Here is a 21,603-nt window from a genome sequence, read left to right on the forward strand (position 1 = left end):
GGAGGTGTCGCTGCCCATGGCAGGGGTGGCACTGGGTGGGATTTAAGGTCCTTCCAAGCCAAACCATTCCAGGATTCCATGATTTAGTCTTGCAGGGAGAGCAGAGAGAAGGAAAAACTCATTCCTGGAGACACTCAGGGTTATCCTGCCAATCCCAATCCTGCTCCAAGGGGTCTCCAAGGACGATGCACAAACCAGGGGCAGATCCAGCTCTGGGCAGAACTGGGACTGTGAACAGCCAGGCCTGGCCCCAGCCTGAGCAGGAATTCCAGCCCCTCAAGCATGGGGCTGGAGAGAAAGTGAACTGTAAATCATTCCCAAGGCACTTGCAGATAAAGCCTAAACTAATTAATATCAGAATTATTGATGCACAGCAAGTATTTTGCAACGAATTTATCTGAAACTCTGCCACCACTTCCCATTTTCCAGCATTGATTTATAAATCACTGAACAAACAGTGGCATGTCCAATAAATACTTTATGAATGTTTGCCAGCCATTTATCTTACATAATATGATATAAATACATTGCAAATACCACAATGTTTGAGGAGACTGTTTATAAATTACAACTTGAATATCATCAACAGTTTATGGGAGTGTTGCTCCCTTTGTCCAACACGAGGAGTTTAAAAGGGATTTTCCATCCCAGGCCATTCTATGATTTTATGACATGACTTTTATGATGTATTTCGCTCTAAAGTATTGTGACCACATTCTCTATCCCAGCAGAACACTGACATCACTGTGTTTGCCAACCTGCCCTCTCTTTCAACCCTAAATCTCAGGAGAATTTGGGAGGAAAATGCTTTCTTTTCCCTCCTTCATCAGCCTCTCAAGATGCCCTGGATCCTGCTGTTCTGAGCACACCCTTTTAGCAACGAGAGCCCTCCAGAGCACTGGGGAGCCCGAGGCACTGATTGAAAGTCACGAGCTGCTGGAGTTTGTGCCTTATCAACTTGATTTTCCTTTGCCTTTTTAATACACAAAATATCACTGGGGGGTGGCAGGGGAGGGGGGCAGGCACAGAGCCTGGTTTGACTTTGTCACTGATTTCTGTCTCACTCACACCAAAAGTTGTCACCGAGACCAAGCTTGCAAAGAGCTGGGTTTAAGGTATAGACTCGGCATTGGAAAGCTCCCACTTACAGCCAGGAAGGAATGGAAGAGTTAAATGCATTCCTGAAGTGTCCCAGTAAAGCAGAGACTCCACAGAGGTGAGGCAGCAGGACCCCCCAAGCTCCTGCAGGGCCCCTGCTCCACTCTTTTCCCACAGTTCCATAGGAATGCCACAGGAACGGGATCTGCTCCCCGGCCAGGTGGCAGCTGAGCACCTGCACCTCACCTGGGGGAGAGGCAGTAACTCCTGACTTACTCAAGGCTGCCTTGCAGGTGCTGCTGCTGAGTTTGGAATGACTCTGTTCCTTTCCTGCCCAATTCTGGGTAAATCCTGGAGGAAAAAAATTCCAGAAATTACTAAAAGAAGCGTGGATGGACATGGCAGTTTAATTGTGCCTGTTTAGAGAACTTGTCTTACCTGTAGTTCAATCCTGCAACTTTGATAAACATTAAATTATATAAAGATATTGCTCAGTTAATTGTTGAAGTCACCTAAATAATTCATGGGATCACAGAACCTTGGAATGTTTTGGGTGGGAAAGGGCCTTAAAGCCCACCCAGTGCCACTCCTGCCATGGGCAGGGACACCTCCCACTATCCCAGCTGGTTCCAACCTGGCCTTGGGCACTTCCAGGGATTTCCTTATTGACCCTTCTGAGGTTTTCTGTTTAACCCTCACAGTGTGGGGTCAGGCTGAAATGTTTTTAATCAGAGAATCATGGAATGGTTTGGGTTGGAAGGGACCTGAAAAATCCATTTCCAACCCCTTGCAGGGACACCTGCCCCTATCCCAGGTTGCTCCAAACCCCGTCCAACCTGGCCTTGGATGGGGATGGGGCAACTGCAGCTTCTCCCCCAAAAGGGGCTGCTTTATTCTTATTCGCCACTGGTAATGACACTTTTTAAAATCAAGATACTCAAGTCTCCTCTTCCCAGTGACGAGCAGGGTCTGCGGGGATCAGAACATTTCCTGCCCTTGCCCTGAGGAATGGCTGGTGTGTCCCTGAAATCTGTGTTCCTCCATTTTCTGGGGATCAAGGAAAGATCTTAATTCCTGCCCTCCGACAAGCCCAAACTCCAAGTCAGTCCGAGCCTTCTTTATTGCTCCCACTCTTATGAGGAAGGCATTAATATCAGACAGGTAATTTATTTTTCTTAATTTAAGGCAAGGTTCCAGCTTGATGGACTCACAGCCCCACCAACCCCCCCTTCCATTCTACAGCTTTAAAAGTGACAAGTGACATTTAAAGGAGCCAAAACCACCCCAAAATTAATAACTTTCAATACACACTGCATTAGACCCTTAAATCTTCATGCAGCTTGAAAATATCTATAAAAGCACTAGATTTGCCATGGCCAACGTGCCAAATTCCTTCAGGGACTTTTTCCAGTAGGGAGTCAGGATGAAATTGTGTTTATCAATCTTCGGAACACTTGCAATTCATTACGGAAAAGGGCAGCTTATTCCGAAAGATTTTCAAATCTCACAGCAAAATATTGCCAGCCTTGGAAATAACTCTGAACAGGAGAAGGGCTGGGACAGCCTCTGGGATGCAGATCCCACCCCAGCATTCCCAGGACAGGGGAATTTCAGTGCCCCATGGACAGCTGGAAGATGGTTTTGAGTGAGGGAGAAAAGCAGGAGCCAATTTTCCCAAAAAGTCTTCCAAAAACCTGGTATTTGGTCCCATTGGTTGCTGTTTTTTTGCAGAGCACGGAGCTCACAGCTCAGCAGCTCCTCTGGGGGCTCTGTGACCTCCGTGGTGCCACCAAAGCGAGGCCCCTTCATTAACGCCCCTTTTGCTGTTTGCTGGGAGAGGAATCCCTGGGAACAGCATCAAAGTTTAATTTTGGGGTCTTACCTGGAGATCTGGCGAGTTTCTCCATCCTCCCTTGCAGAGCAGCCACTTCCCTCACCAGAGCTGTGTGAAGAGGAGTAGAAAGACCTTCCCTAAGGAGAGTTGGGACACGGATTGAAGCTGAAGGTGCAAGAGAATCACATGAATCCAGGAACCGACACTTTAAAAACAAAACAACAAATATAAAACTCATAACAAAAGGCTGGAGGTCAACACATTAATCTTGGCTTCTGGAATAATGGATGAAGAGCAAATTTTATATAAATTTCTTTGGCTTTAATTGCAGGCAGGAGAGTTAAAATTTCAATTTTTGTTAAATCTGGAGCCCCCCATCAGCTTGTAAAGAGCCCTTTTGGTCTGATCACTTGAGCTCGGTCCAATGGCTTCTGCTTTGATCCAGAGCAATCCAGGACACAAATTTTTGGCTCCTCAGGACCTTTAGCACTTGAGGAAGGTTTAACTTCAGCCTTCAACTCATTCTTGGAGCTTTTTCTCCTTAATTTTTAAGGATACAAACAGGAGTTATGGGGTTCTTACCCAAACTGGCATCAGGGTATAAACAGAGGAAACCCGGCAACATTTCAGGCAGAAAACCATGAATTCACCCGGAGACTGAGCCCACAGGAGTTTATTTTGTTCCCACAATTCCCACTAATTGCCAAGAAAATCTGTAATCTAATGTCAGTTCCAAACATCCTCCAAATCGATGCTAAAATTAGGTTATTTTGAAATAAGGACATGAAAAAGGGGGAGTTTGTTTAATTTTCAGGATTCTCTTCAGGAGCTTTTCCCAGAGCACGAGGGGAAGCTGCATTCAAGACAATTATAAATGGAATTAAAAAATAAACAATATATTCTCCAATATCCACATGCCCAGCAGGTGGGGGGTTAAGGAAAAACACACCAAGACAATGAATATTTCTGGGTGACATTTCCTTCCTGGGTCCTGGCAGACACAGAATGATCCTCTTAAAAATTAAACCTGGATTATACAACTGCTAATTAATCATATTAATGATCCTGACAATAAAAATATTTCCATTCTCATCTTTCAGGAGCATGGGAATGCTATTCCCCTTTGGATATTTCTTGGAATGCATCCTCCTGCTGACCTGGAGCTACCAGGAATGGATGGAAGCTCTTCCATTTTCAGCTCCATGGGTCAGTGTTTCAAACTCCATTTGAAGTGTTTGGAGCAGCTTTTTCCCTCCATCCGTGGCACTGCCAAGGCTGGCAGATCTCAGGAGATCTGATCTGCAAGCTCCTCACCTGGATTTTCACTCCATTTGCTCTTTATTTCCCGCCCAACATTTAATTCTAAATGCGTTACCTTCCATGCATCACATTGACTCCGTGTGTCCACACCTCCCTGCGCAGCCCAGCACATCCACCCACATCCTTCCTTGCCTTCCAGGGAAAAATAAATCACTTTTTCAGGTGAGAAACACAGGAGACAATAGAATATTGTATTTATGAGACAGCACTCAGCGCTTGCAGGAACTCATTCATCCTTGTGGCCAAGATTTCTCATAACACACCCAAAGAAATACTTGAAATAATCACCAAATGCATTCTATCCTAAATGTTGTTGATGTGTTATTCCCCCTCCAGATAAAAACTCATCCCTTGTGTTCTGATCTGAGTTGGGTTAGCTCCAGTTCAGGTTTGCAGATGAAAAACCTCTCTTCTGATTAAAAACCCAACTTTTAGTTAAAAAAGAAAGTTGTTTTCCCTCTATTCCCCTCCCCCAGGCCCCAAACCACCTCTTTTTTCAGACAAACCAAATAAATTGAGCTTCTCCAGACTCAGGTTGTTTAAATTCAGAACAATTCCCTGATTTCCTTCCAAGGGGGGAGAAACAGGACCCAGCGTTGTCCCCTCTGTCCACGGAGTCCCCATGTCCCACACCCAGAGAAATCATTCAAACAGTAGCTTGGCTGTGGTGTCCCAACCACAAAATAATATGTTTATTTTTTTTTCCATCACTTTTTTTTTGTTGTTGTTTGTTGTTGTCATTTTATTGATAAAAACTACACAAAAACTAACTGATCATAATAATTAATTAAAAAAACCAAACCAAAACCAAAACCCAAACCAAAAAACAACGTTACACATTCTGCTGTGTTTTAGAAATTGTGTCAGCCAGTGAGTTGCACTAAATGCTCTTTAAAAGATTTTCCTTCTGATCCGTTTCAAGCGCTTCACTTCCATTTTGGTTCCCAAACGTCCGTGAATTTTGCTTAACAAGCACCACTGGCCTGGAAATCTGAGTCGTGACTCCGTTGCAGTATTTCCCCCTTTTTTTTAGAGCCCGAAAAGGTATTAGAGTGTCAACAATGAAGCACAATGAAGATAAAAAATCAAAAGCCCCCTCCATAGTGTACAGCCTGTGTCTTAAATGTACATGCACCCGAGTTTCTTTGTTTCTGCTGCATCAATTGCCAAGGTCCTTTTGGTTCAACATAAGCTTTAATGCCCATGTCTGAAGGTTGAAATATTAATGCTCGACCACTTGAAAAACAACCAAAAAAAAAAACCCCAACCCAAAAAACCAATCCCCGAAAGGAAAAAACAAAATATAGAGCTATCTTTTGTTGGTTTAAAAAGAACAAAAATAGTCAACGGATCTTTGTAATAAACACTTAATAAGGGAACATGGCTGACCCTCCCCAGAGCCTCGCCCTCCCCACCCCGTTTATTTTTACCTGTGGTTCTCCTTCCCTGGAACCGTGCAATGTAGAAAAATCAAATATACAAACAAAACTCTTAATCCATCCCTTTATGTAGCTAGAGTGAAATCTATTTGTTGTTGTTGTTGTTGTTGTTCTTTTTAATAAGAACTCGACAATCTCTCTCTTTAATATTTACATTGAGGAATTTGTTTGAAAGTTTAAAGCAAAGAAAATCCTGAAGTTCTCGGCGTGTGTTCCGCACGCCGGCGTTCGCGGTGCGCGGAGGCCGCGACCATCCCCTGCCCTCAGAACATTTGCCGCTGGAATGGTGGGGTTTTAGCGCCTTGCCTGGTCTCCTCCCAGACGAAAGGTCCCTCCCAGAGCTGTCCCCCGGAGGTGGCTTCGTGTTAGTTGGGTATTCTCTCGATGTAGATGGCGGGGGCGGCGGAGCGCGCGATGGTGGCAATGAAGCTGCGGTCCCGGCCCAGGTCCAGGTTGGAGGTCTCCGCCTGCTCCCGGGACACCGTCTCGTAGCCCTTGTTCACGTGGAGGGGCTTGTGGGCCTGGCAGTAGCCGATCACGGGCTGGTCGTAGCTGTAGTAGGGTAAAGTCTTCATGTGGTGAGGGACCTGCACCAAAAAACGGGACCAAAGAACAGCAACCATCAGCACCGGGCTGAGCCTCGTGTTCGTGCAGCATCACCAGAAATCCCAACGCGGCCTCAACCCCCCGGGATCAGCCCACAGGAGAAACCCCTGAGGGTTCCCAGCTCCCTGCAGCACATTCAGGTCCCTCTGGAGCAGCACTGCCAGGCTGGAAGAGCTGCAGCTGTTCAGCCTGGAGGAGGAAATGCTCCAGGGGGATCTTAGAGCCTCTTCCAGTGCCTCAAGGGGCTGATAAAAAGGAGGGAGAGGGACTCTTTATATGGATGGTGGTTTTACACTGCCAGAGGGCAGGGATGGATGGGATATTGGGAAGGAATTCCTGGCTGAGAGGGTGAGAAGGGACTGGGATAGAATTCCCAGAGCAGCTGTGGCTGCCCCTGGATCCCTGGAAGTGCCCAAGGCCGGGCTGGAGCACCCTGGGATAGAGGGAGGTGTCCCTGTGCATGGCAGGGGTGGAATGGGATGATTTTAAGGTCCCTCCCAACCCAAACCATTCCAGGATTCCGCGGTCTGTGCTATGGGTCCCCACTCCTGGATGGATCTCCCACCTGGCAGTGCTGGAGCCAGAGCAGAGGGAGCTGCTCTGCCTCCCTTTCCCAGTGTGTGGGCAGATGTTCAGACTGCTCCATTCTGGCTCTCTTGGACAACCTGGCTCTGAAGAACAAACCAAGGGGTTTGTAAAGCCAGCAGCTCCCAAAAACTGTCCCCTTTTTCCAGCGCCTGGAGAGGAGCTGAGCATTTCCGGAGTGCCCAGACCAGCCTGGGAATATCAAAGGCAGACCCAGCTGGCAGCGGGGTGGTGCCAGCACAGCTGGAACACGGGTTATTCCTTGGTGCCAGCACAGCTGGAACATCTGTTTATTGCTGCCAGGACAAAGCTGCTCACCCAAGGTCACAATTCCCTGCATTCTTTATCTTCCAGCCTCCCCAAGATAAACACAATGAAAGCAGCTCCACTGCTGCTCACCAGAGCTGAGCACATCCACACCTCGTACAAATGTATTTCCAAACGCTGCCAGATCCATCCTGAATCCCAGCTCTCCCTTATGTAAATCCTCAGAAACTGCCAGCCCCCCACCTGCTTTTTCCTTTTTTTTTTCCTTCCATAAATATTCTACGCTTGCAAATGTTAATCCTACGACTAAATATGATTTATGGCACAACATCAGATACAAATCTTTGCAGATAATTTTATCATCTGCAAGAGATGAGCTGATCAAGTCGAAAGAAATATGCTCTGAGGGAGAAAAACACACACGGCAGGAGAGAGAGAGGCGAGAGTTGATTCTAACGCTGCCAGCAAACCTGAGCTCATTATAGCTGGAGATATCCTACACATAATCCAATCTTGGAACAAATGCCTTTTGATTTTCCAGGCTGAACTTTAAGTGAAGACCACAGAGCTAATTTCTCCCAAATTTTCATTGCCCGGTGCTCTTCATCCCGAAAAAGCATGGAAAAAGCAAAGGCATTGAGGCTAATTGGGAACTTTTGCAGGGTCAGAGTTCCTCTTGATGTGGATCCCCTGCAGAACGCTGGAGAGATCCCAAAATCCTTCCAAGAGCTGGAATTCAGCTGCGAATATGATTTGACATGCCAGCTGAGCGGCAGGGATGCGGAGGACAAGCTGCTGGGGGGAATTTGGTGGGACAACTGTGCTCACGAGTGGATCCACAAGACCCTGGATGTCCCCTTGGATAGAGCAATATCTGTGCCAGTTCCTGTCAGGCCGGAGTTTGGCCTCAGCTTTAAGGCAGCTCTTTATGATTCCATAAAAGCCAAGGACTGTTTGTGTTGTGCAGAGCTGAGGGATGGAGGTCCTGACTCGGCAGCAATAACACACAGCCCATTAAGCACCTGAGGCCTGACTGCGAGCTCCAAATGGAGTCAGAGGGATTGGGATCTCCACAACATCCCTAAAAAGTGATAAACACGGGGTTTGCAGCCCTTTTCCAGTGGCATTATAGAATCTCTCGCTAATTTTCACTTCCAAGGTCTGTGCACATATAAATCACAGCAGTAAGGGTCGCTGGGTGGAGGGAGGGTGGATGTTCTTTATCAGTGTAAAAAATAAAACAGAACAGGTGGATCAGGTGAATTTGCAGCTTAAATAAAATCAGGATGTTGCAGGTTAATCTGTAGAGCTTTTTTAGGATAAGGAGGCCCAGCAAGGGGTTCTCAGGCCTGGCCCTCGCGCTGCTCTTCCTCTTCCTCTTTTGGGACCTGGGTTTCACTAAGGGAAATTAAAGAAATAATGGTGTCAAATGACTGTGGGAAGCTCTGTCCTTGGTAAAGACTGAAGGCAGAGATGCCACCAGCCCCTGGCACCCCTGACAGCCCTTAGGATGCCTCTGGAATCAAGAAAACACCACAAGAACGATTCAAACCTTCCTGGTCAAAGGGAGGAGCTGAGGACTGTCCCACAAAGAGCCCTGTCCTTCCCCGGAAGATAACTTTGCGTTTGCAGGAAGACACGAGGGCTCGGTTTTATTTACACCGAGGTGACCACAGGTGACACCTGAGCCCCCAAAGCTTTTCCAGGACACAGCCTTGATGGTGGAAACTGCTGCAAACGTGGGGACAGCTGTACCAGCACTCATCCCGTGAAACGATGGAAAACCCTGATGATGCTGCTCACTCTACACAAAGCTGTTACTATTCTATTTTTACAGATTCAGAGATCAACAAAACATATTCGAAATCATCTAAGCTGCAGAGAATTAATTTTAGAAGTGTTTTTGTTCCAGCTTCTGAGGTAATTTCTTTTTTCTTTCACTCCTGCTATGGAACTAATACCTGAGACACTCAGATGTGACCTTGCACAAGTCATTTTATGAGCTGGAAAATGAGAAGCTTCAGTCCTGCCCCTGCTTGTCCTTGGAGTCTGGAGCTCTTTGAGGTGAGGGCTATTTGTGCAGGGACTAAAACAACCTGGCTGTGGCCTAAGCTGGGCCTTTTCAGCTGCTTTGGGCTCCAAGAGACAAAAAACAAAAAACAACAACCAAACAAAAAATAGCAGAAAAAATTCCAGAGAAATAAATACAAAAATTCCAGACAAATAAATACAGCCCTGGGATTGTGTCCTCAAGAACTGGAACAGGCTTGTGGTGGAGTCCCCATCCCTGGAGGGATTTAACATGGAATCCTGGAATGGTTTGGGTGGGAAGGGACCTTAAAGCCCATCCAGTGCCACCCCTGCCACGGGCAGGGACACCTCCCACTGTCCCAGGGTGCTCCAAACCCTGGCCTTGGGCACTTCCAGGGATCCAGGAGCAGCCACAGCTGCTCTGGGCTGATGTATCTCTTCAGAGCATTTTCTGAAAATTTTGTATTTAATTTTTCTCTTTCATTCACATTTTAATTTCTCAAACCAGCACTGCCCAATCCTTTCCTGAAGTACTAAAAGTTTTTGTGGCAGGAAAACACAAATCAGCATGAGAATGAGCTCCAAAGTCACCGACACACGATGAACATTTAGGGTTTAGGCCATGTGTGCACCAGGTAGAATTCTCTGCCACACTGTCCGTCCTTCCCTGAGAGGGTGGGGAGGGGCTGGGATGGAATTCCCAGAGCAGCTGTGGCTGCCCCTGGATCCCTGGAAGTGCCCAAGGCCAGGCTGGAGCAGCCTGGGACAGTGGGAGGTGTCCCTGCCCATGGCAGGGGGTGGCACTGGGTGGGCTTTGAGGTCCCTTCCCACCCAAACCATTCCATGATGATTTCATTATTCTAGCCAAAGCTGCAAAGAGTTAATTAAGCAAAGCCTGGAGTCATTCCCCTGTGAGAGCTGTGAGTGTTCGGGCGGGTTTGGGCTCTAGGCCTGGATTAGTTTCCCAGTATTGACTTCTCAAGCCCACACCCCACAGATCTCCACTCTAAACATAATAAATGTTGCATCCAAGCAGCCACACACTTCAGCCAGAGCTCCTGTTACGAGCACAATTTACATAAATCCCCAGCCACGGGAGGAAGACAAAAGATTTAGCGGTGGAAATTTAAGGAATGCAAATCCTCCCTGTCACAGTCCAAGCGACACTGGAGAGGTTCCCAGCTCAGCAGCTTTGCTGGAGCACAAGTGCTCCCCTCAAAACCAACTGGAGTTGCTGGAGCTACCTGACATTGAGGGAGATCCTGGCCTGCATTGGAAAGGTGTCACCCAAAATTCAGAGAGATCCTGGCCTGCATTGGAAAGGTGTCACCCGAAATTCAGGGAGGTTCTGGCCTGCATTGGAAAAGTGTCACCCGAAATTCAGGGAGATCCTGGCCTGCATTGGAAAGGTGTCACCCGAAATTCAGGGAGGTTCTGGCCTGCATTGGAAAGGTGTCACCTGAAATTCAGGGAGATCCTGGCCTGCATTGGAAAGGTGTCACCCGAAATTCAGGGAGGTTCTGGCCTGCATTGGAAAGGTGTCACCTGAAATTCAGGGAGATCCTGGCCTGCATTGGAAAGGTGTCACCTGAAATTCAGGGAGGTTCTGGCCTGCATTGGAAAGGTGTTTCCCAACACCCCCTGCCCACTTTTCCTCTGCCAGCCACTACCGATGTTCAGCTCAACCCTCAGGCATCCAAACATCCAAATCCACAGACCCACACTGCAGTTTGGATTCTTTGTCTTTTACATTCCTTTGACACTGCACTGAATTTTACCAGCAGTTTTACTTAGGTTGAAAATACCTGGGAGTTAATTAGCTGTGATCGTCACACAGGAAAGTTCTATTAAAACTAGTCAGAGATTAGAATTTAGCCTGGACTTCTGTTTTTTGTAGGTGCAGCCATCAAACCCTAGATTTTTAGCCAAACATCAATAAAAATCCTTATTCTGGAGCTTGGAAAGCACAGCAGTAGGGACATAACCTCACCCTATTTCCACTGGAAGCAGGGAGCTGTAAAGGATTTGGGCTGGGGTCTGAGTGAGCACCGAGTGACCTCATTTCCAGAGTGCTTCTCTCTCACCTCTCCTTTGTTAAACACTCTCACCCATTCTTAATTCCTTGCTCTGCCTCCCAACAGGACACCTCAGACAAGCTGGAGTCCAGACCAATGTGATCTCTAGGATGTGGCACCTCCCTATCAAGCAATTCCAGGAGGGAATACTGAGTTCTTGGACCATCTGCAGCTCCTGCTCCAGTATTTCCCTCTGTGCCCACAGCAGCAACCTCACTGCAGGGAAAACTCCTCGAGGATCAGGCAGAGATAAACTCTGCCTCACCCAGAATCATTCTAGCCAGACCCAATCACCCATCTCGGGCTGAAACAATTCCCTGGTGTTCGATAAATCAAAATTTGGCTGCCTGGGTTTTGGGAACAGTTCTTTTCCGTGCTGGAAATACGATGAGTTTGTTCTTTATGCTCAGTTTGGAAGAAGGATCCCTCCCCATCCATTGTCCTTCAGAGCAGGAAAGTCTTTGTGGAGACACAGGAATGGCCGTGGGTGTCTGTGTGACTCACTGCCAGCATTCCCAGCAGGAGACAGGAGTGTAATCTGTGCAAGGACTGGCAAGCCCAGCAGTCTCTGGGGAGAAGTTTGGATGGAGTGGAGTTTATTTTATCCCTGAAAGGAGATGGTGCAAAGGCTCACGCTGTCACAGGAGCCTAAACCCCGGATCCTGGCAAGGGAAATGATGCATGTTTGAGTCCCAGACTGTCTCAGCTGTGTCAGTCTGGACACCTTGGCTTTATCCAGGCACTGTCTGGACCCTGCAATTCAAACCCTTCCATTCTGGTGCCTCTGTTTTCAAAGAGGAGGAACACCCTGGGTGGAAAACTCAGCACCTGCTCCATCCCTCCTGCTGGGAGCTGCCATGGGACAGCCAGCCCTGCCTCACAGGGGACACATTGCCCTTTTTGAACAATAAAAATGCAGCATGGATATTCTCTGGTAGTTGAACATCGCCTGGTTTCACATTTGCTGGTAATCTCTAATCCAGGTAAGATGATTCCTGTGGAAGTGCTTGCCCAGTTAATGATTACATGAATTAATTACACGCAACTTTAGGAGCTGTCCATATGCAGGGGAAACTCGGAGTTACAAAATGTGGAAGCGATGTTTTCTCATTAGTGCTAATATTTAGTCTCAGAGCACCATGACTTCATTGGTGAATTAGCATCAGAGCTGTTGATAAATCAAATTCAGAGTTCATTTCCAAGCCGATCATAATTTAGAGTAAAAATAAGCAAGATGTTCAGTGGTAGCACGGCGATTAGCGGAGCACGCGGCTTCACCTCAGAGACAGATTGATTGGGCACATTAGGCAGACAGAGCTGGGATAAACAATTCCAGCGCATTTCCCGCCGCTGAAAAATCACAGGCAACAGTCCTGGAACATCTCTTTGGAGTCAGTGCAGAAAAATATCCCTGTTCAGGAAACTGCCTCATCAAACATTCCCATCAAACCCATTCCGAGGGACAAACGCAGGCTATGAGCTCGGTGCTGAAATATGAGCGGGTCTGTGTGTTCTGCCTCCACTTGGAACAAACACAGAAGTGCCTGGCTGCTTTTTGGAACAGGCCTTTTGTTCTGCAGTCTGTGTTTCCTCAGGTAATGCTCATATTGATAAAAAAAAAAATCAAAATCTCGTTTATTAAAACGTTTCGGCACTTGGGTGTTGGAGCGCTCGGCTCTGATGAGGGTTTGTGAGCTCTGCTGTCACGGAGCTGTCCCTGGGACATCTGAGCAGCTCAGGAAATCTGCCAGCTGCAGTTTTAGGTGAAAGCCTTCAAGCTCCTTAATTAGCCCAGGTTTTCTGAGAGCTGCAGAGCCCACGGGGAGCTCCACCTGGGGCTGGTGCCTCCGTTAGGCACAAAGGGTGGAGCAGGAGCTCTGGGGAGCTGGAACTGGAGGTGCAATTCCCACAATCAACCTCCTGCAATCTCACCTCCAATTTCCTTCCCGCCGCTCAGAATCCGTGGCTGTGCCTCCTCGCTCTTCTGTCCTCCCAAATCACATCCCCAGTCTCTGCAGCTGCCCCTGGCACTGAGGGAGGAGGTGGCAGCTTCAGGCTGGAGGGAAGGTCCCCCGTGGCACTGAGCCACTGCCCCAAAGTCAGCAGTTCCACAAGGAACACCAACCATCTGCCAGTTTTCTCCAGGAAATCCAGGACAGCCTGCTGAACGTCCACCAAGGGCTGGTGTTCCACGGGGATGGGGCAGTTCCTGGTCAGTTCCTCAGGGATGGGGCCGTTCCTGGTCATTTCTGCAGGGATGGGACAGTTTATGGTCAGCTCTGCAGGAATGGGCAGTTCCTGGTCAGTTCTTTGGGAATGGGGCAGTTCCTGGTCAGTTCTGTAGGAATGGGGCAGTTCCTGGTCAGTTCTTTGGGAATGGGGCAGTTCCTGGTCAGTTCTTTGGGAATGGGGCAGTTCCTGGTCAGTTCCATGGGGATGGAGCAGTTCCTGGTCAGTTCCATGGGGATGGGGCAGTTCCTGGTCAGTTCCTCAGGGATGGGGCAGTTCCTGGTCAGTTCTTCGGGGATGGGGCAGTTCCTGGTCAGTTCCATGGGGATGGAGCAGTTCCTGGTCAGTTCCATGGGGATGGGGCAGTTCCTGGTCAGTTCCTCAGGGATGGGGCAGTTCCTGGTCAGTTCTTCGGGGATGGGGCAGTTCCTGGTCAGTTCTGTAGGAATGGGGCAGTTCCTGGTCAGTTCTTTGGGAATGGGGCAGTTCCTGGTCAGTTCTGCAGGAATGGGGCAGTTCCTGGTCAGTTCCATGGGGATGGAGCAGTTCCTGGTCAGTTCCATGGGGATGGGGCAGTTCCTGGTCAGTTCCTCAGGGATGGGGCAGTTCCTGGTCAGTTCTTCGGGGATGGGGCAGTTCCTGGTCAGTTCCATGGGGATGGAGCAGTTCCTGGTCAGTTCCTCAGGGATGGGGCAGTTCCTGGTCAGTTCCTCAGGGATGGGGCAGTTCCTGGTCAGTTCCATGGGGATGGGGCAGTTCCTGGTCAGTTCCTCAGGGATGGGGCAGTTCCTGGTCAGTTCTTCGGGGATGGGGCAGTTCCTGGTCAGTTCCTCAGGGATGGGGCAGTTCCTGGTCAGTTCTTTGGGGATGGGGCAGTTCCTGGTCAGTTCTTCGGGGATGGGGCAGTTCCTGGTCAGTTCCATGGGGATGGGGCAGTTCCTGGTCAGTTCCTCAGGGATGGGGCAGTTCCTGGTCAGTTCTTCGGGGATGGGGCAGTTCCTGGTCAGTTCCTCAGGGATGGGGCAGTTCCTGGTCAGTTCTTCGGGGATGGGGCAGTTCCTGGTCAGTTCCTCGGGGATGGGGCAGTTCCTGGTCAGTTCCTTGGGGATGGAGCAGTTCCTGGTCAGTTCTTTGGGGATGGGGCAGTTCCTGGTCAGTTCCTTGGGGATGGGGCAGTTCCTGGTCAGTTCCTCGGGGATGGGGCAGTTCCTGGTCAGTTCCTTGGGGATGGAGCAGTTCCTGGTCAGTTCCATGGGGATGGGGCAGTTCCTGGTTAGTTCCTTGGGGATGGAGCAGTTCCTGGTCAGTTCCTCAGGGATTAGGCAGTTCCTGGTCAGTTCCTCGGGGATGGAGCAGTTCCTGGTCAGTTCCTTGGGGATGGAGCAGTTCCTGGTCAGTTCCTCGGGGATGGGGCAGTTCCTGATCTCTTGAGTGCTTGTGCACACACACACAAAGTGGAATGTAAGTCCAAGTGCTTTACAGAGCTAAGCCTGTCTTAAATAAAGCCCAACTTCTCCTTGGCTTCCCTTCTCTGCAGGCTGTTTTCCCTTGCCTTACGCTAATGCCCACCTGTAATAATTCCAAAAATTGATCCTATGGGCATCCTGTATCCATTGCCATCCCTGGAGCTGTCCAAGGCCAGGCTGGACTGGGCTTGGAGCAGCCTGAGATAGTGGGAGGTGTCCCTGCCCATGGCAAGGGGTTGGAATGAGATGATTTTAAGGTCCCTTCCCACCCAAACCATCCCAGGATTCTGCGATTCCATGTCCCACCCTGAGCTCCACTCACTTGGATCCTGCCAGTCCGAAGATTAAATCACGGTCTTTGGAGCCAAGCCTGGAATATTTTGCAGGGTGATGGGGTTGGGCACAGGCTGGCTTCTTCAATGTATGGAACGGAAACCTGTTCCTTATAAAAATCTAAGCTGGAGGCAAAAGGTTGTTTTGGCAGGTCTCAGACCATGTCCTAGTGAAAAAAGTTGGTGTCAGTGGAAATTTGGAGCCTAAATTCTACAAAAAGATCATGAATCTTATTCAATTCTTGTATTTCTGTGGAAAAGGGATCCCAAAATTGGCATGGACTGACAGAAGAGAGGCCTTGGTACAGAAAATGTAGAGAAACAACAGACAGGAGACACGGGACAAAGATGCTGCAGCCCCCAGTTCCCTCTCCAGGCCCTATTAAAGGTTTATTTGTAGTTCATTAAAAGGCTACTGATAATTAATAGCTACAGGAATGAAACAAACATCATTGTGTTAGATGTGATTAGAGGCAGATTAACCCAAGAAATTGCGTATCTTGCTAATAAGCAATTTAGGAATCTATGGGATTATATAATACTTCATAAAATTGGTCAATTTAATACAAACTGAATTAAAATGCAGCTATTAATTTCTAATTTGAGATGAAAATATTCACCAACTTTAAACCATCTAGAGGCCTCACCAAAGAGAGAATTTTATGAGTTATTGGGTCACCCTTGCCGAGTGCATTCCAGGTTTTTAAACCCTGGAACATCACCCTGACAGTTCCACTGACATTGTGAACTGGATTTGAAGCTTTCCTTCCCTTCCCTACAGATAAATTCCTAATCCTTCTCTCCAATCACACAAACGCCTTTCCCTTTAAAGCAGAACCTCTCCACGGACTCTTTAACTGAGTGTGTTTTTCTAGAGATCAGGAGAAAAATCATCCACACCCCACTGCTCCCTCCATGGGCAGATTTGATCTTTCAATCAGGAAATGAAAAGGTTTCCCTAAAGGAAACTCCCAGAAAGAAGAAAAACCCTTCTAAGCCTTGTTATTGTTCCTCGGGCAAAATATTTCTTTTAAATGGCTTGATCTGTTTTTTATGGCGTGTCTGGCTTCCGACAAAAAGCCGCACTGATGAAAAACTCGGAGTGAGATGCACGGGAACCTTCGATTTTCCGCCGTGGAGGGCCGATCAAATAAACAAACTCTCCAGATATTCTAATTGGAAAGCCATTAATAATTGCTGTGGGTGCATTGGGATCGTTTCCTATGGAAGTCGATAGGGGTGGAAGCCTGGGGGGTCAGCAAAGCTTAGGGACAGCAGTGAGTCCCTCAAACACGGTGCAACTCCTTGGAGTAATTCCTTGTCCACGTCCAAAAGAATCCTATTGGGAGCCTCTCCATGTCTTTGGGTGCCCAAATGCACAGGGCTCCCAAAATTTAAGCCAACTCAGTTCTTATTTAGACACCTAAAGCTCTGTTTCCCCCAGGAATTTGTGCTCCCCACTCATGGCAGAGCTGGAGTTGGTTTGAACTCAGCCTCTCAGGCCAAGCCAAAGGTGCCTCCAGCCCAAGGCACCACAAAGAAAGAGCAGAGCAGGTGTCAAGCATCCCATAACAACTCCCCCAGAGCATTCTCCTGACCTTCAACGCTCCCAGCTTGCTGAATTCCTACCATTTCAGCCCCAAAATCCCATGGAGCTGGACCTTCCATGGTATTCCAGAGCCTGGAGCATCCTCACATCCGGGGCCAGAGCATCATGTGGGGAATGGGGCACGTTCTTCAGAAAAAGAATAATGGCAGTAAAGGAAACGGCGCAGTTGGTCTTCCATGCAGTGATCCAAAAGATGGCAACCTGTTACCTCCACTACTCCCAAAAAATAAATCCAGGATTTAATAGGAACATCTGATAATGTTGCTGCCACGGTGACAGATGAAGGTGCTGTAGAATGAGTGGAGTAAGTCTCTGTCTCATATTAAAACCCTGCTTTTCATTAGATCTGCCCAGAATTGATGGGCTGCAAAAGAGCTGTCCAGGAACTGATGGCTTCTCCGAAGGTTTTTAAATACTGTTTCAAGTTGTGCATTGATCCTGTGCATCAAGAGAACAAAACTGTGTTTCCTAAGGCAGGGGGAACATGACTCAAACTGCACAATATTTTGTCCTGAAGACATGGGAAGGTATAAACAAGGCACGTCTTGACTGGTGATTAAAACTGAAACAGTGTGAGAAGAAAGGGATGAAAGAAACGGGAATTTTTCCTTCTCTGGTATCTATTTATCCCTGACCCAAAAGGTTTTGGCTGTAGTCAGGTGAGTCTCAACCCGTTTTGATTAAAAACTGCTTAAAGCCACATTTGTAAATGGCACTAATTCCATTTAATAAGGCAATATTAAAAATACAAATAATATCCAGCCCCAAACTCTAAGAGGACAAAATCCTGCCCTGCCGTGATTTGAAATTCGATGTTCAGTCCTGGCCTAAGCGAGCAGATAATTTGGGGTTTTTCAGTCATCTCAAGGGGTCGTTCTTTACAGAAAATGGGTGTCAAAGGAAGGGATGAGTGGAAGGAAAATGACAGAGACGCTCCTGCTGCTGCTGTTCCACCTGAGCTGGGCTCGGCTGGGCTCAGCAGCCTCTCCACGCCCAGAGCTGCCGAGCAGGAACATCTGAAACTCAGAGGAGAGGCAAGCAAAGCATCTCGAGTGTGAACTGAGCACAGTCCAAGGAGTTGGTAATTTCTGCTGAGGAAACAGGGAGAGAAATTCCCTCCAGGGGGAGAGAAGCCAGGAGCCGCCGGCACTCCAGCTGCTCGGACACGGGAGGGAGCTCCTGTTTGTCCCAGAGGTCCCAGCAGGGTTCTATTTCTGGGAAGTTCCAAGGTTTTAATTGCCTCCACTGTCTCCCAGCAGAAGAATTGGTGAGGTGGCAAAAACTTTGTGGCAGGAACATGAATCCAGGAGCAGAATTCCCTCTCCTCCTGGCTGTGTCCCTTCCATCAGCCAGGAGGAAACTGCAGCCCCCTGGTTTTCCAAAGGGTACCGAGGTGTGACTCCTCTGTGGAACTCCCATTGGGGTGAGGATTTGTGTCACCACCACCCAAAGGAAGGAACAATCCCTGCGCCTGGCAGCACCAGGAGCTGAGCTGGGGCAGGGCAGGGCCAGAGGGAAATGACTGTTTCATGTTGAAGGAGGAAAAATAATTGAGGGATGGGGATGAAGATTGGCAGGAAGGTGCCTGGTGGGGCTGGCACTGCCAGGGGCCAAGGCTGCAGGCTCTGGGCTCAGGGCTGCCTGAGGGCGATGGGCTGAAGTCAGCAGAGAGCTTGGAGAGGCTGGAGCACATCCTGACCCTGGGAGCAAACCCATTCCCAGCTCTGCCAAACCCAGGGAACACAAACTGTGCAAGGGAATTCCTCACCCACTGAGGGTGGTGCTGCTGGCCCAGCACAGGAATTCCTCACCCATTGAGGGTGATGCTGCTCATCCCAGAACAGGGACTCCTCACCCATTGAGGGTGATGCTGCTCATCCCAGAACAGGGACTCCTCACCCATTGAGGGTGATGCTGCTCATCCCAGAACAGGAATTCCTCACCCATTGAGGGCGATGCTGCTCATCCCAGAACAGGGACTCCTCACCCATTGAGGGTGATGCTGCTCATCCCAGAACAGGGACTCCTCACCCATTGAGGGTGATGCTGCTCATCCCAGCACAGGAATTCCTCACCCATTGAGGGCGATGCTGCTCATCCCAGAACAGGGACTCCTCACCCATTGAGGGTGATGCTGCTCATCCCAGAACAGGGACTCCTCACCCATTGAGGGTGATGCTGCTCATCCCAGAACAGGAATTCCTCACCCATTGAGGGCGATGCTGCTCATCCCAGAACAGGGACTCCTCACCCATTGAGGGTGATGCTGCTCATCCCAGAACAGGAATTCCTCACTCACTGAGGGTGATGCTGCTCATCCCAGCACAGGAATTCCTCACCCATTGAGGGTGATGCTGCTCATCCCAGAACAGGAATTCCTCACCCATTGAGGGTGATGCTGCTCATCCCAGAACAGGAACTCCTCACCCACTGAGGGTGATGCTGCTCATCCCAGAACAGGAATTCCTCACCCACTGAGGGTGATGCTGCTCATCCCAGCAGCCCATCTCTCTGCACCTCCGAGGTTCCCTGGGTGCCCGACTACGCAGATACTCCTGGTAGTTACAGCTGCGTGGCTCACCCCACGTCCCTGTGTCAAAACGAGATGCTGCAGAGTCAAACGAGGACTCCAAGCTCCTAAAAATCCCTGAGCTCCTTGGATATGGAATGCTACAACTCCGTGTGTTGCTGAAGCCTCTCTTCATGGTGACAGAGCAAACGTTCTGCCACTGCTCATCTCTGACAGGCGAAGGAGGGAGGTGACAGCAGCATCGTTACCGTGCTCCAAATGCTCCGGAATGGCAAACGGGGAGAGTGGGAGGGGCAGGGCAGGGGCTCAATCACACCCTTAAAAAATTAATCACAAACAGGGCTTCGTGCTTCAGTCACGTTCTGCAGAATCTTTGTGTAGCAGAGATCAAGGGAGCAGAAAATGAATGTGAGACTGTCCGGCATTGCAGGCAAGGACATTCCCCAGTGAGAGAATTCTCTTCTAATACTCCACAGAAAACTAATAACTTTTTCATTCCTCTGGGCAAGTGTTGCAGTGTGCAGGGGAATCATCGGTAAAGGCATTTCAGAATCCCTGAGAAAACTGGAACAAAGATGGGGTGGGGAATATCCTGGGCTTAGCAATCTTTGCAATTCATTCAATTGTTACATGAAACAATGGCAATTATTAGTGAGCAACAGTAGTTTAGGGAGCATTTTGAAGCAGAAGGGAATGTCAGGATGGCACTAAAAACCCCCCAAACCAAACAGAAGCCCCAAATAAACCAACTGGCGAAGCAGGCACTGTATGACAGGAGAGGAGAGAGCACTGAAACACCAGAAACTGAGGTTTAGTGATCAACCCTGAGACAACTCTGCTGCCACAGAAGCTGCGGCTGTCCCTGGATCCCTGGAAGTGCCCAAGGTCGGGTTGGACGGGGCTTGGAGCAACCTGGGATAGTGGAAGGTGTCCCTGCCATGGCTGAGGTGGCACTGGATGGGATTCAAGGTCCTGTCCAACCCAAACCCGATTCAGTGAAATCTCAGAGAATCGGCACAGAAAATACACGGTCGAGATGGTGAAGATATAATGAAAAAGATGCTCTGAGCTGTGTGTTCATCGTGGAGAGGGAAAGCAGAAAATCTGAGTTTTGCCCCATTTCTAAGTCCCCCCAGAGAGCCGCACCGGACTGGTCCGGGCCGGAACATCCCCGGCACTGCGGTGTCAGGATCCCTCTGGAGCAGCTGGCAGGAGCCAGAGCTGTCCTTGCCACACACGGCCCGGGCTGCGTGAATCCGAGCGGGAGCCTGGGAACAGCTCTGGAAAGCGGAGCTCAGACACATCCAGCCGGGAATGAAGCGCTTTCCCCGCACAGCTGAGCGCTCCTGGATGCAGCCAGGAGAGGGCTGCAGAGCACCTGGACTGCGGAGCCGGCTCGCTGCTCACGCTGGGCGGGCTCCGGGCTTTGGGCAAAGCCAAACAAATCGGTCTCGTTCCTAACCTGGCACGAGGAACATTAACGAGCAAAAGCAGCCGCTGCCCTCTCGGGCCGGCTCCGGGCTGGGGCACAGCCGGAGTGATGCGGGGAAAGGAAAGAAAAAGGTTCAAAAAATCCTTCTGGACAATAAAATCTGCCCTGGGAGCCAGGTTTGGGAATATCTGTCACTGAGAGACAGCTCCTCTGGACAACCTCTCACCCAGCCAGGCACAAACCAAAGGGCTTCCAGCCACTCCGGTGCTTTCTAAGCTGGGTAAGGGAAAGGCGATGCCAGTGTGTCCAAAGGGATCAGCCAACAGGGAATTCCACGTTTTCAGAGCGCAGCACTTCCTGGGTGGAACACGGGGCTGCAGCTGTTCACATGGGATAATCCCAGAATTCCGGAGGGTTTGGGTTGGGAAGGACCTTAAAGCTCATCTCTGACATGGCAGGGACACCTTTCCTAGACCAGGGTGCTCCTCGCCCCATCCAACCTGGCCTTGGGCACTTCCAGAGATCATGGGGCAGCCACAGCTCCTCTGGGAATTCCGTCCCAGCCCCTCCCCACCCTCGTCGGAGGAATTTCTTTCCCTTTCCTGGCTCTACACCCACCACAGACACCTGGAATAAACACCCAGCGCCTGCTTCACCCGTGAGATCCAGGTGCTATCCCGACCTGCTCCCTGCCTGCACGAGGGTGAAATACTGGGAGAAGAAATCTAAAGATAAATAAACCTCTCATCA

At 49.2% G+C, this 21,603-nt stretch overlaps 1 protein-coding gene and 1 long non-coding RNA gene across 3 annotated transcripts in view; both read right to left on the bottom strand.

The window, feature by feature from the left end:
- Positions 1-460: 460 nt before the first annotated feature.
- Positions 461-3,763, bottom strand: LOC125317616. The gene is made up of 3 exons (XR_007200136.1): positions 3,515-3,763; positions 2,981-3,137; positions 461-1,449 (listed from the first exon to the last, which is right to left on the bottom strand). It is a non-coding gene; the product is annotated as an uncharacterized LOC125317616 (long non-coding RNA).
- Positions 3,764-4,910: 1,147 nt separating this feature from the next.
- Positions 4,911-21,603, bottom strand: part of LRRTM4 (leucine rich repeat transmembrane neuronal 4) — a 199,230-nt gene continuing 182,537 nt past the window's right edge. The window contains exon 3 of one of the 2 annotated variants that reach the window (XM_048287394.1): positions 4,911-6,278. In XM_048287394.1, the coding sequence (XP_048143351.1) occupies positions 6,057-6,278 (222 nt within the window). In that variant the 3' untranslated portion in view covers positions 4,911-6,056. The remainder of the gene's footprint in view (positions 6,279-21,603) is intronic. The other variant, XM_048287398.1, reaches the window with a different exon arrangement.

This window comes from Corvus hawaiiensis, chromosome 27, assembly GCF_020740725.1.
Source record: "Corvus hawaiiensis isolate bCorHaw1 chromosome 27, bCorHaw1.pri.cur, whole genome shotgun sequence".
NCBI classification, from domain to species: domain Eukaryota; kingdom Metazoa; phylum Chordata; class Aves; order Passeriformes; family Corvidae; genus Corvus; species Corvus hawaiiensis.